We start from the raw sequence: 14,464 nt of genomic DNA on the forward strand, positions 1-14,464 counted from the left end.
GCGTATGCCTGAACTGATTGTCTACCTTCTTCTTTGGCAAATTTCTGCTTCATACTCTTCTGCTGCAGGATACAAATCCTGTTGATCCTGCGGATAATATTGGCCTTGTTGGTACTGTAAATAGTATTCGGCTCCTTGAGTACCCGCTCCAATGTGGAAGTTCCTCTGTTGCTTCAGAGGCACTTGTTGGGAAAAGTTTGAAGGTCTTTTCACGGCCTGGTTATTAAGAGGTGGCCTATTTATGTAGTTGACCGCTTTTGAATGCAAGGAGCGGTCGACATCCATTGGCTCTGGACGTTGCGGTTTAGCGGGGGGTTGAGCCGGAGGCTTATGCCAGTTGTGGGTAGAATTCGTTACTTATCTATCTGGGTGGAAGAGGTGGCGGAAGTCTTGGGTTTTGTTAACTTGGCTATTATTATTCAGCGCGTAGTTTGAACTGAAGTTTTGGTTCTCCAGTTTTGAGCCTGAGGGAGATCTACCGGTTCTCTCATGCCAAGAAGTCTCGGCAAGTCACCGTTTAGTCCTCGAATAAAGGTGTCGAGGGCTTTATCCTGGTAAGTCCATGTTAGCAAATGCATGAATTCTTCACCAACTTCCATAAATCCGAGTTTGTTGAAAATAAGTGACATGGGTGAATACACCTTTTGGTAAAATTCTTGAATAGTGAGGTTGCCCTGTACTAATGGCGTCATGTGGTTCCCTAGAGTTCCCAAATCCCGTTTATCCGCGTAGTGGAGTGTAAGGCATCTAGAAATAGCCTTCCAGTCCAGCGGTGTATTATCAGATTCGAGGGCAATGTCGGCGTTGCTCTCGATTTATTTCGTATAACATTAAGGGTGCCATAATATTTTGGCGTTCCTTTTTGTAGCTCATAGATCTGCAATATTCAATGTACGCTTTTTTCCAGGGGTTAAACTCTCCCGGATTGCCTGAGAATTTCCGCAGGCATCTCACAGTGTTCGGAAGTTTATCTAGTTCCGTTATATTGTTCGCTAGGTTCAAGTCTATGGTCACGTCCGTAATATTTGCAAAATTTGCGTTGGGATTAAGGGCGGCTTGCAGAAGTATCGGCCCGACTGTCTTAATATATTGGTTAGCACGCCAGGTATTATATTTGCTGATTGTTCCATATTAATTTCGTTAGGGTTATGAGTAACTGGTTGGGAAGGGCCTGTGGGAGGTGTGTTTAGCACTGGGTGTCGGATGAGGCTTTTCCCTTTTGCCATATCCTTATTTATGTGTCATTAGCTTCTGGAGGGTCCCCTTGGTGGTGAATCGCAGAGTTGGACTGTTGTTATAAGCTGGAGGGTCCCGCCGAAGATGGTGAATCGCAGCTTTAGTTTTTTATCAGTTATTGGTTGCACAAGCCTTAGTTATTTTTCGTTTGTAATTTATAATTCTCTGGAGGGTCCCTTTGGTGGTGAATCGCAATGATTTTTTTTTTTTTGTTATAAGCTGGAGGGTCCCCCCGAAGGTGGTGAGTCGCAGCTTTCGATTTGTGTCAGTTATTGGCTGTACAAGCCCGATTTTTTTTTTTACATTTAGTAAACTTAAACAAAGTTTTAATCTGAAATGAATTGATTGCAGTTCAAAAATTTTCTCCTTTTCCTTTTTCACTTCTCACTCTTATATTATAAAATTTTCTTTGAATATTTTCATGTGTAGATTGCGAGAAAAAAAAAATTCCTTCAAATATCTTGTTAAATTTCTCTTTAAAATTCACTTAAATTATTTTCGTTTGCAAAAGTTTATGATTTTATTAATTTGCTTTTCCAAATTCCTTAAAAGTTTACTACAAGTACTTAATTCCTAATCAACTTGATTTTATTCTTACCTCCTAGCACTTCCTGGTGACGGGGTAGATGTCCTTTTCGCTGTTCTACGCGTGCGTTACTATCCTACCGGATTCCAACGCTCATTCGGTGCCAGTTAAGCTGCTTGTCCTCCTAACCGTCCTTCGGCTGTTTTGACAGGCGACTTGTCCTTTTTTTTTTTGTTCACGTAAACCGACACGCAAACTCAATGTAGTCCCTGCTCGGGCGCCAGTTAAGTTATTTTATTAAATAACGGGTTTTTAAAAAGTGTGTGGACTCGCGTCCATCACGTCTTTATTAATTGCGTCTAAACCTAGAACTAAATACAATTGGTTTCTTAACATTAAATTAAATCTACTGTCGACCATCAGTCACATTGCACTTACATGTGCACTATTTCCGAATATTGGCCAATCGTTGTAGTGCCAACTATTATTGTTGATCGAATAACGAATTGGTTAATGCGGTGTCAGCAATTCTGCGGATGCGCGTGTGGAGTTGCTAACCGTTGATAAAAGTCAATTCTGCAGAGCTGTTGTAAGCTGTTGCGTTAACTTGTACACAATGTAGGTACCCAGCCAGCATTTAGTCTATGCAACTAAAGCAACTGATGCAGCAGATGCAAATATTGTTCCTGACCGAAAATGACTGTTTTTATCAAAACGCATCTATTCATGAGTGCACAACCGTGAAATGATAATTTACACAATTTACATACAACTCAGTTGGCACAAAATAAGTAACTTAATTTGATGTTAATTGGAAGTAAAAGAAACTGATATTCTACTGCAGTTTTCACATTAATTGCACAACCCTTTTTGTGGTTTACATATGTATCTATGTAGTTGCACTTTTACAATACATATGTACATATATATTTGCATTGTACTTCCTTCTTTTTACCTACATAAGTACATTAAGGTAGTTGCAGCTGGAGAATTATACTGCACTCTTTAAATATTCGAATAATACTTTATTTTTATTTTTTTTTGTTTATATACAAACATGTGTACACATGTAGGTGGTTGTAGCCAAAGGCTGGCATTCTGTTGCAGTTTTCACTGCACTTTCTGTTATTGCTTACATATGTACGTGTCGGCAGTGATACTGCAATCCTTAAGTAAATGATCTCTCACCCGTACAGAAAAAGGAATACATTTTCGTCACTCGTTTAATAGATTATAATTTTTGGCAGATGTACTCCGGTGATGGTAACAAATCAGTGCCAGAGGCAGAAAGTTTTGCAGTATCACCGACGNAAAGTGCTCAACGCTACGCTCCACGTCATCTCTATATATTGGCCAAGATAACTTTGAAAGTTCTTTGTTAATTTTCCTGAAATTTGCTTTCGCAAAAACATATCTAGTACTTGAACTTGACTTATTATTATGTATTTCATTTATGATTTCGTAGTTTAACTCAAGAGCAGGATGGTATGCATCTTCCGGCAAAACTAGGGGATCAACACTTTCTTCTTCTTCTTCTTCTAAATTCTTACAACCCATAAACACATATCTGCCCTGCTTACACCAACTGAGTTCAGCATAAGAGTTTTTATCATACATATGTACATGATGTAAACATTGACTAATAGCACTATTCCGCCACACTGACAAAACTCACCGCGATGACAATTGATATAAAAATAACAACTGCAGCTTTTTGGTATTCGCAGCAAAATTCAAAAGCTCGAATCTTGCCAATTGTAATTTTTATTGTCATGACCTTTTGGGCAGGTGACATGGCAAAAACATATGTTTGTGTTGATATAAAAAGTGCGGCGATTTAATAAATTTGTGAAAACAATATAAAAATCGACTAATTTCAATGGCAGAACAAATTTTAGTTATTTGCGCAGCCGTGCTTGTGGAAGACGAGCAGCTCCGGATGCTCCCTACAAAACTGCACATAAAATTGCAGCTGCTCCTGCGTCGTCCGCTCATATTTTGCACGTCTAAAATGTTTATAAATGCTATAAATATACGAATTTATCTATTTCGCACAAATACTCACTTTTCTGGTGTTTCACCGCTCATAGTGTTTGCAAATAATAGCGTTGACCAGCTGTTTCTACAACAATGAACTTTTCACCATGCATGGTAAGTTGACAAAAGCTTTTCGCCTGTAATTTTTTGTTAGGAATGCCAACGTGCAAGGACAATGACGAAATCACGACAATGAAGGATGATCAAATGTCATTTTATTGCAAAACCGGAATAGGGCTGTACATAATCAACATTGATAGCTTTGTCCGACAAGATTGACCCATCATATTTGATGGGTTTCTCCGTCAGAATTGACCACTCACACTTGATGTTAATGTTAGTCAAGTGTGAGTATGAATTACTTCGCATTTCTCCGCTCGTTGATCTGCTCGGAATGGGTCGTAGTGCTGTTGAGGCCATTGGAAGTTGTTCCCGGGAGATTTTGTGTGTTTTGTTGGGTGGTCGTAGATACTGGTGAGAGTTATCCACTTACATTGGTTCTTCGCGTGGTTGATGATTGTATTCTACCTATGCATCTCGATTGTATCTCCCTCTATCCTCATATCTCCGCGGTGGAGAATTTAAACGTTTGTTGTATCGTTGTGGTGTAATTAGTGCATCAAACTGCGTGTTCGCGTTATCGTGGAATATAGTGCTCGCGATTTCTTATGCAGTTTATAACTCCTTTGGGTAGTGAGTCTATAATGTACAGCTTCTGTAGTTGCTGTTGAGTCCTGTGATAAATGTACGGACTGTCTCTTTTGCATATTCTGAAATGGAATCAGGTCCCTGTTCTCCTGACATCTCGAGAGTGCAAGGTTCAGTGCTTTTCTGAATGCCGACAGTGTGGGCCTCCCTTGTGTAATTTTGTTAATTTCTTCGAGCAGTACATACAGTGGTTGTTGGTCCGCCTAAGTGCAGTCCAGACGATTGAGTTCAGATTGGTGTTGTGGTTGATTAATATGTACGCTGCTTCTCCAATAATTGTTGAGTTTAGGATTGTAAACGCGGTATAGTAGTTTGGGTGATTAGAAAATTGCTATATTTTCCATACATGTCTATGCCCTTTTCCTCCAGGATCTGTATTGACTTTTATCTCCACTGAAACATGGTATGGCTTCGAATGTTTTTAAATTTGTTTGATTTGCATCTGTTATGTTTTGGTGTAAATTTTTCATGTTGATCTCCCTTAGTGACTGTCTGAAAGGATCGTTCTGCCTCCAGTGTACTTACTTTTAATTGTGTTTGTGCGAGCATTTCTCTATTTGCTCATAGATTTGCCATTGTACCACTGTCTCACTTTTTCAGATATTGGTTTTGTGATTTTCTTCAAAGCCCTGGAGTTTTTATTTTGTTATACTGTATTTCAAGGATATTTGGCTGCAGTCAAGAGTACGACCTGGGGCCTGTAACACAAAGTTTACAATTGTAACAAGTCTACAAGTTATTAGTGATTCGCTTGTAGCTAGAAGTTCCATGATTTGTTGTAACACAATATTATTTCATACACTTGTAGCTATCAGCGAAAAATTCTACACTTGTAAATGTAGTTTCTACAAGCATTTGTAGATGCATTTCGATTTGTACTTTAATATACAAATTTTGAATAGCATTGATATAGTTAGTTAGAAGCTAGAGCTCTTTTTAGACTAGTCGATTAGGAACTTTTTCGTCGGTTGATAGTCAAATAGCAATTATTCAATTAAGCGCTCTCATTCGACTAACCGTTCATCTTTGTCTAACTGCTCACTATCGAGTAGTCTGAAAATCGACTAACCGGAATTATTCGAATAGTGACAGTTTTTCACCATAAAATTATTTGTATTAGCGCGGTTGGGTTTTGTAAATAATATACAACAAAAAAATGTTTACCCAAAGAAAACAACTACATCAAGAACAAAATTCGTTGCTGCATCAGGTCCCACCTTCCTCAGTCCCAGAATCATATACATGCTTACGTCCAACCCTACTTCTGAGAAGCGCGAATTATTCGAAACTTTCTCCATTTCGGCGACGGAGGGTGTTTGAAGAATCGACGCTCCTCCTTTTAGGGGCTTGAGCTCATAAACCCTCAGCCAAAGTTGGCTCAACATCTTTGACGACCACCTCATTCGAGCACTTATTCCCTGCCTTGCTTTTAACCACTAAGGTCCCCGTCTCAACCGGCTTGGTCTCCATGGGAGCAGGAACCAGCAGTATCACCTCAGATGGCGGAGGCGCAACCCCGCGTGGGCAAGCCCCGTCATCTGACCGCAAAAATAGACATTATCGGCAATAGCCGTCATCATTGTTAAAACCGAAGTTAAGTTTCAGTAGAAATATTTACATATTTTTCTTTAACACATATCGACGCATCCAAATCATACCATGCTAAGTCACCTGAGACTTAGTCAGACTTGCCATAGTATGGTTTCGAGGCGTCGATATGTACTATACATTTTAATACTAAATGAATGTTGATTAATTTCCAGTTTAAAAATACAAGTATCACACCGGACGCTCTTTTAGGCGCACCAGGTGGGAAGAAAACTCAGGCGCTTATCCATGGTCAGCCCCAAATACATGACAAGCGTTACATACATAGGAATGAGCCCACTAACGCGAACGACTGATGTCCGTCCTAACGAGAGTTTCCTTTTGTGCAGCATTGACACCGTCTTGTCCACCGAAATATCCATTCCCATACGTCGTTCCCAGCTATTGAAGATGTCAAGTAGCTGTACCCCTTGCGCTCAATTTCAGCTCTATATTGGCCCTCCGCCAATACGAGAAGGTGGTGGTGGTCTGCATATGCACTAAATCCACAGTACGGCTCGAGCTGCCGAAACAGCTAAGCCATCATAAGGTTCTAAATAAATGGACCACAGATTTACCCCTGTGCACAGCCGCGAGCCACACATACCTCGACGGCCTCTGCCACATCTGGCTCTTCGGTGGCTCTTCGGTCGGAGAAATAGCTCCGCCATAGGGCTGCATCCGCGCCCTCAAGTTGATCTAAGCGCACTCCAGCTGACCAAGCTGATCTAAACTTGGTTGAATATAGTTCTTGTTTGAACCTGTATCGACCAATGTTTGTAAAATTTCTACCAGATCTACGGATTGCTCTGGTAATTATAATATTATTTGTATTCACATGAAAGTTTCTCTGAACTCATGGTTGAATTTCGTTTTTGTTCGCGTAGTTTATCGTCCCGTTTTTGCCCTAACCACGTATCTAATATTTTTGGGAAAACTAATATTACCACTTATAACAGCTGTTTAAGTGTCACACTATTTGAAAATAGAACAATTACTTAACTACTGTTAGTGGAACCAGAAACATTAAGTACAAAATGCGTTTATTGTATCCTAGGGGAAGAAATTAAGCATTTCTTCTTACACTCTCTAAAATACCTCTATTGCAAATACGAGGTTAAGGCAGAAACGGGACGTTATAGTATTTGTCCTTAAGCTAACGACAACATCCATGGGATGAGGTGGTTTTGATGGTTTTTGGTTGTGGTAACTAGGTTGCTAGTTGGCTGGGTATTGATAAGCGCGTTGCTGGCCGTAAAGGTTGAAGCTTTGTAAAGGTTACGGTAAGTAGGCTAATTTGGAGTAGAAATTTGTTTTTGGAAAATGTTGGTTTAATGCCTGGGGAAATATTTGTTGGGAATATTGTCGCCTGGGGTATTGTAGTTTCTGGGTAAACTTTTCGGTAAAATTCTTTAACTGTTTATCGACCTTGAATGAGGCATGTCATTTGGCATTCAAAAGTACCGATATCTCGTTTACCTGCATAGTGGGTGGCCAAGCACGGAGACAGTGCAGTCCAGTCTAATGGCGTGTTGTAAGACTCGGGTGCAATATCCACCATTCCAATGATATTATTTCTGATCACGTTCAGTATATCAAAATATCGGCTTGAAAGCTCGTAAGTTCTTAGTATTCGTTCAACACTCTTCTTCCAAGAGCTGAACTCTGCAGGATTTCCGTAAAAGCATACTACGTCGGGGATTTTGTCCATTTCACTCATATTGTTTTGGAAACGTTCTTCTATCAGCTGGTCCGTAAAAGTCTGATTTGCGTAGTTATTCAGGACCCTCTGAATTATATGCTGTCCTTCTGTCTGCATCGTTTGTGTAACCATAGTCCTTATTAGGTTAGTTAAGTCGGGTGAAGCCTTATTAATAGTCTGAGTGTGGTATTCGGGCACTTGTATAACATTGGTCAAAGTCCTATTTTGGGTTGTCAACTGTGTTAACTGTTCTTAAATTTCTCGACGTAGAAATCATTCAAAGTTATAAAACTTCCAAGTTGCTACGAAAGAATTTAATTTTTTTTTTCAATTTCATCCAAACTGAGACTCGAACACAATTTCAGCTGACATTTTTTTCTATGGCCAAATTGAGAAACCTATCAAAACTTCAAGCAGAAATTGAGAATAGTGCCCAAATTACGAAATTTGTTGCTCGTGGAAACGTACTTTTAGTTTCTAGTTTTCGAATAAAACAAAATTTCGAGTATCTGTCTATTGAATTGAGATATGTATGTTGTTGATATGAACCCACTGGGAAAGTGGGTAAGCACCTTACGAAGTAAGTATTGCTTTTTACCATGTTCAATTAGTTCTTTTTAGAAATATTTTATGTGTAATCGAATGCATTTGAATACCAAATTACAAATTACAAACTGCAAATGCAATGTGCGTATAAGGCAGAACTGGTAATCACTGAGTTTTTTCCCACTGAAATTAAATTTTGGTTGAAGAGAAGCTTCGCAAAGTACTGGGAATTGAAGAGTATTGCTATCAGACGTTCCGATTGGGGTATCAACCGCATCCGCTCCAAATGGGATTTATGAATGCGGAATAATGTCAGTATCACTTGCGATTTCGTTGTTTCCATCAAACCCACCTTTGCTTTCTTTCCACTATTTCCTTTGTTCTTAGTAGTCATTTCCATATAATCATTAAAAAGTGTTAATGCACTACTCTAAAGAAGCGTAAAAGATTGCGCAAAAGTTGGGATTCGATGTTCTTTGGCTCTAATTATTTTATGAATTAAAAATTTTGCTTGGTTGGGCTGTTGGAGAGCGTTTATTTGATGTCCTAACTGTTTCCATTGAGCCGAGAAAATGATATCGGCCAAGTGGTCGCCGCCAGAAGTGTTGACCATACGGGCCCAACTTATGAAATTTTCTGTCGCTCTTTCCAGAACTCAAATATTTCAAATATTTATACAATGTCAAATAATCATAAGTTTTTTCTTTTATCAAGGATGTATTTTTTTGGATGAGATAAGACAAACAGGAAAGAAGTATCTGTAATGAATGTTTTTTAGACCAAGTTTTAGTTAAATTATCAAACAGTAGTACTGTTATAAGTATATATACAAATCTAGTTTTTACAATCTCAACAATCATTATAGGGAGAGTGCCAATAGTTAAGTAGACATTTAATTTTAATCATAGCTATCTTTTTAAAGTATAAACTGTAAATCATATATATTCAGACCGAGTAAATATGCTGTTGCAATTATTTGTCCACATCTCTCAATCATTAAGGTACTTGTCTTAAAATCACGAAGTGTATTAGAATACAATTGTTTGCGTTTGTACCAATCATAATTAGTGCTGTTATAAAATAATTTTCTTGATGCCATTTCCTTTCAATTAAGGGACAATTGTTTGTAATTACTCTTTGAAATCTTCAAGAGTCTGAGGATTGTTGACATAGAAGCGTGACTTAAAGAAACCCTACAACAAGAAATCTGGAACACAACTTAATCAGGCGATCTTACCGGCCAGCACTAACCACTAAAATGAGAAATTAGACCACATGTAAATGCAGCACTCGGAATTTCGGTTATGGCTTGTGCACCATGCGCTGTTGCTACATAATGTGGGATCTACATGTTCTTTAGTCCCAATTCATTCAATTGAATAAAGAGAAAGTCGTTGAGCAAGGCTCTGCTGTCGTTGTCGGTGCCCTTGAAGAAATAATTCCGCTTGGTGGGGTCAACGGCTTACTGCTAAGGCACGCTGTAAGGGAATATGTTCAAGTCTTTCACCAAAAATTATCTGTAAAACGACGAACGGGAAATCCGCGACTAAATTCACGCTGCGCGAACACCACCGATGAATTCTTCCGCAAAAAATCGAAATACTTATTCCGCGTTCTTGAGGAGTATAGCGATTCATTGTTGTTGGCGTGTATTTTGTTTCGTTTACTTTACAAATGTCAAAGCAGAGCTGACATTTGTCGCCACAATATATGAAATTGCACACAACCAAAGCAACGACGAAGTGCGTCGGATGAAGTACGGCGAGAACATATTTATTTATAATGTTTCCACTGCCGCCGATCGACAGTTAGAAAATTGGAAGAAGGATGGGAAAATTTGTGTATTCATCTTTCCGCTTTTGTATTTTAATATTTATATACGAGCGCACTTGTGCACAAGAGTAAATTAACTTTGTTCGCATAACGGTTGTGTGTAACAGCCAAAAGGAATCGAGATAGATATGGACAAATGTATACATAAATGATCAGAATGAAAAAGAGAAGTCGATTGTTCCATGTCTGTCTGTCTGTCCGTCCGTCTGTCCGTGTACACGATAACTTGAGCGAAAATTGAGATATCTCAACGAAATTGGGTATGTAGGCTGCCCTTTATCCAAGGTAGGTTGAAAATGCGCGAAATCGGAGTGTAACCACGCCCACATCCCATATAACGGTATTTTCGAATAACGCAAAAACTGCGATATTTCGGTAAATGTTAGATGCAAATTGTTGAAAATTAGTATGTGGAGTGAAATTGTGGTAAAAAATAATATTATTATGAAATTTTCAGACCACGCCCACCTGCCATATAACGGAAATTTACAGAAATACGAAAACTGTGATAAATCATTAACTACTAGAGCTAATTAACTTAAAAGCAGGGTTCCTATTTGCACACACATGCTCTGCTCACACACACGCCAGAAACACATTCAACTTGCACTCACTGCTCATACACATGTGTGTGCATAAGTGGAAAACAAACTCTACTCACAGAAAAGTGTGTGCTGTTTGTTATTAAGCACATGCACATGTGTGTGAGCCGATTTTTGTACAAATTTCAGCCCATGCACATGCACATAATATATTCTTAAAAGAATTTGTTTATTAAACGTTATTTTTTGAAAGACAATTCAATAAAAAGTGAGATGTTGTTTGTTTTTTATATGACAGAAAACATATTAAAAAATTATTTTAAGATTTGAGTTAGAATTCGAAGTGTATAAGTTTCTCTACGCATAGCACACACATGTGCGTGTGCTTTACATTAAAAAAAATAAAGTACACACATGTGCCCGTGCTTTTTACCAAACGGCACACACATGTGATGTGAGCAAGTTTTTAATTTTTTTACATGCACAGCACACGTATGTGAGCGTAAAATGTTAGGATGTGCTGCACATGTGTGTGCAAATACGAATCCTGCTTAAAAGCGATGATTACAATAACCACTTATCAAAAAATTGGACTACATATTATACATTTTTGGATGATGGGCGTGGCGCCGCCCACTTATGACCACAAATGTGTATATCGGTAACCGATTTATCAATTTCTACCAAACTCGGTGCACTTAATAACCTTGCTACGGAAAGGCAATTTGCTGAAAATTATTAAAGTCGGATTAAAATTACACCCGCTTCCCGAATAATGGTTAACTTCAGAAATACGAAAACTCCGATATATCACTAACCGAGGACGCTAATTTACGCCAAGTTAATAGTTACAACAATCTCCTAACAATAAATAACTGCTATAACTAGGTTCACTTATATCATTAAGTTTAACTCTGCATATTATCGAAAACGTTTGAAATCGATTAGACACCCCTACTTATCATGCCAAGGTAGTTCAGAGAAAGTTGAAACGACGATATTTGATAGCTGCGCCGGGTATATAAAGTTCGGTTTCGCCCGAACTTAGACTTCTTTTCGTGTTTGTATTTGTCAATCAGCTAATCCGACGAAATTGGCCCAGCGATTTGGTTCTGTTTTGCAAATCGCATTTCTCAAATAAGTGTGAAAAGAAATAAGAAACTAATATACGTACATTGTACTATCACATTCTCGATAAACAAAAATTGGATTTGCGCATATTTTCGTATACTTTAAAATGTTCATCTTTATTTATACTAAAACTGTAACTAATTGCACTTTAATTTATTACGATCACTTGCCAAAAAACAGCTCCTCGCATCTTATGAATTTAGTTTTCATTTCATCACAACCACACGCCATTCTTCTTGTTAACCCATTCCTGCATACATATGTACATACATACTTATGTATATGTTGACTAAAGTGGACTCGAATTAATTAAAATTAAACAAAAATAAACGTTTTCTTGCGTATCATTTCAGACTGAACGAACGTTGGCCGCACTCATGTTTCGGTAAAGATTTCCCAACAAAAAATTGCCTTGTGTGGCTACAAAGAGAGAATATGACAAATTTACACAATTTTACAATTGTTAGGGCTCTAATGAATAAATGAACATATACATACATACTTACATATGTATATATGTATGTAAAAGTATAAAGTATGCTTAGATATGTATCATACCTTTGCTGCAAGAGTGTCATAATAAAAAAATGAAAAACTCGAGAAAATCGGCTTTAAAGTTTATAAACGCTCTCATGGTAAAAAGGAAGGACACATTATCTTCTATTGACCTACGTATTGTTAATCGGTACAGCTATGTATTAAATAGGTGGCGGCCATTTCTGCATACTTAGCAAATGACAATCTTGCAGCAAAGCTACGATATGTATTTAAAACCAAGACGATCGCTAATTGCCAGGATTCGACATTTCAATTTAACAAATGGATGTTACCGTTCCTTCAGTCGTACGATTTGTTGTAAATTTTCAAAATCAAAAGCTGCAAGCAATTGACTGTGAGTGCTAAGCGATGTCCGAATCAACTTGTAAACCTTTTATGAGTTCTTCGCATATAAATTTATCCTAGCTGCGTTAATCCTTTCACATTTTCTATTTGTTCTGCTGCGCTGCACGCTATGCTTGCTGAAATTATGTTTACTTAGTCTTAGTTCAAGCTAAAATTTTGTTTATAAGTTATTATAAAGATAAAGTGCAATTTGTTGCTTAGATTTTAGTTAAAAAAATTATGTAAGCATAAACAAACAAAGAATATTATGAGCTATTGTTGTACAGATGCAAATGTGGGTATGTATGCATCTATAAAAATTCAACGCAAAAGGTATTATTATGGTTATATCACCATGCGGAATTGTAAAAATATTTTGAATATTTGTAAATAATTAGCAAAAAAAAGACACTTTGTAATGTTTGTTAAAATGGAGTCAGTGTCCAATTATGGCCGTAGCAACAGTCGCTTTGAAACCAATAGCTTAAGATTTGGGGTTTAAAAACTGTGCGGAAGTTTTTCAAACGAACAAAAAAAATAGCCAGCAGTAAAAAGGCAAAGGAACACATAAAAAACGTGTACAAAATTTAACAGAATTGGTTCAAACTTAACAAAATTGGCTTTGCTGTCTGATAATTGGGCCTCCATAGAGCAACGCAAATATTAGTGTTTATAATATTTTAAGTACATTTCTATTTTTGTAAAAACCAATCAAAATTTGTATAGCATTACTTCAAAAATATTAATAATAAGGGAATTATAAATTAAAAGTGTTTGTGAGTTGGAAAAATAATTATTTGAAGCTCTATTGTGGTCAGTTTTTAAATGGATGTCAGTTCGGCTTACCAGCAAAACAAGCAGATACAATTGTTTCTTTGAGTTTGGTTGTTTGACTCTTGTGGTTAACAAAACGCCAGGATGTTCCTCCTCATATGGTTGTTTCTCAATTTCCTTAGTCGTGGGTTTGTAAGTCTTAAAGAAATACGTCTTTATAATCCCTTTTGACTGAGATTTGCAATTTGGACCTCTCGTGTTTGATGATTTGCAGGTGAATAATAGTCAGGTGTTTAAGTAGTCAGTTTAGCGAAAGGATATCATGAGTGGGGAGTGGCCTAGTTTAGCTCAAATGGTTACCGCTCCAGCATTGCCCTTATAACGGGTACTTAATCCATTAAGTGCAATGATAGATTCTTTTAAGTCACTAAAAATATGCATTTTAGTAGGACCACTATAGTATTTTGCATTTGCTTCTGCTTTATTGTAGGTTAACTTCCGTTAGATATTGCTTTTATAATCTAGCCACACCTGAGAAAGAGGTGGTATTGCATAATAGGCCCTGTGATTCTACTGTAACTTTAACCCTAAAACCCTGAATATCTATTTTGGCACCTCATTCAAACGCTCGAGAGATGTCTCAGGTCCACTTCGCTGTAGATTTTGCAATATTCCCAATTAAAAACAGTGAGATAGCGCATTAGTTCAACTCCACGCTTGAATTATAAATTGACTTTCTATTTATGGACATATGTCGTGAGTAAAATACACAAGTATTCTCGACTCTGGTAAAGTCTTGTTATTCTTTATTATACTTATTCAGGGTTGTATTGACAAGGCTATGTTCACGCATACTATGGTAAGGTTGTATCTCATACACACATCCTACCCTGTCGGAAATACCAACAACAAAAATGTATGTGCATATTTATAAGGCTTTTTTCCTTTGTTTTTTTTTTT

At 37.6% G+C, this 14,464-nt stretch overlaps 1 protein-coding gene and 1 long non-coding RNA gene across 2 annotated transcripts in view; one reads left to right on the forward strand and one right to left on the reverse strand.

The window, feature by feature from the left end:
• Positions 1 to 13,462, forward strand: part of GramD1B (GRAM domain containing 1B) — a 58,647-nt gene extending 45,185 nt beyond the window's left edge. Inside the window, exon 7 of the mRNA XM_017623115.1 lies at positions 12,202 to 13,462. Within this exon, the coding sequence (XP_017478604.1) occupies positions 12,202 to 12,237 (36 nt within the window). The 3' untranslated portion in view covers positions 12,238 to 13,462. The remainder of the gene's footprint in view (positions 1 to 12,201) is intronic.
• LOC108368281 (uncharacterized) lies at positions 3,692 to 3,889 on the reverse strand. Its single transcript, XR_001848347.1, has 2 exons — positions 3,828 to 3,889; positions 3,692 to 3,768 (listed from the first exon to the last, which is right to left on the reverse strand). It is a non-coding gene; the product is annotated as an uncharacterized LOC108368281 (long non-coding RNA).
• Positions 13,463 to 14,464: the final 1,002 nt, after the last annotated feature.

Source organism: Rhagoletis zephyria, unplaced genomic scaffold (assembly GCF_001687245.7).
Source record: "Rhagoletis zephyria isolate East Lansing unplaced genomic scaffold, Rhagoletis_zephyria_1.1 Rzeph_scaffold_03045, whole genome shotgun sequence".
Lineage (NCBI taxonomy): Eukaryota > Metazoa > Arthropoda > Insecta > Diptera > Tephritidae > Rhagoletis > Rhagoletis zephyria.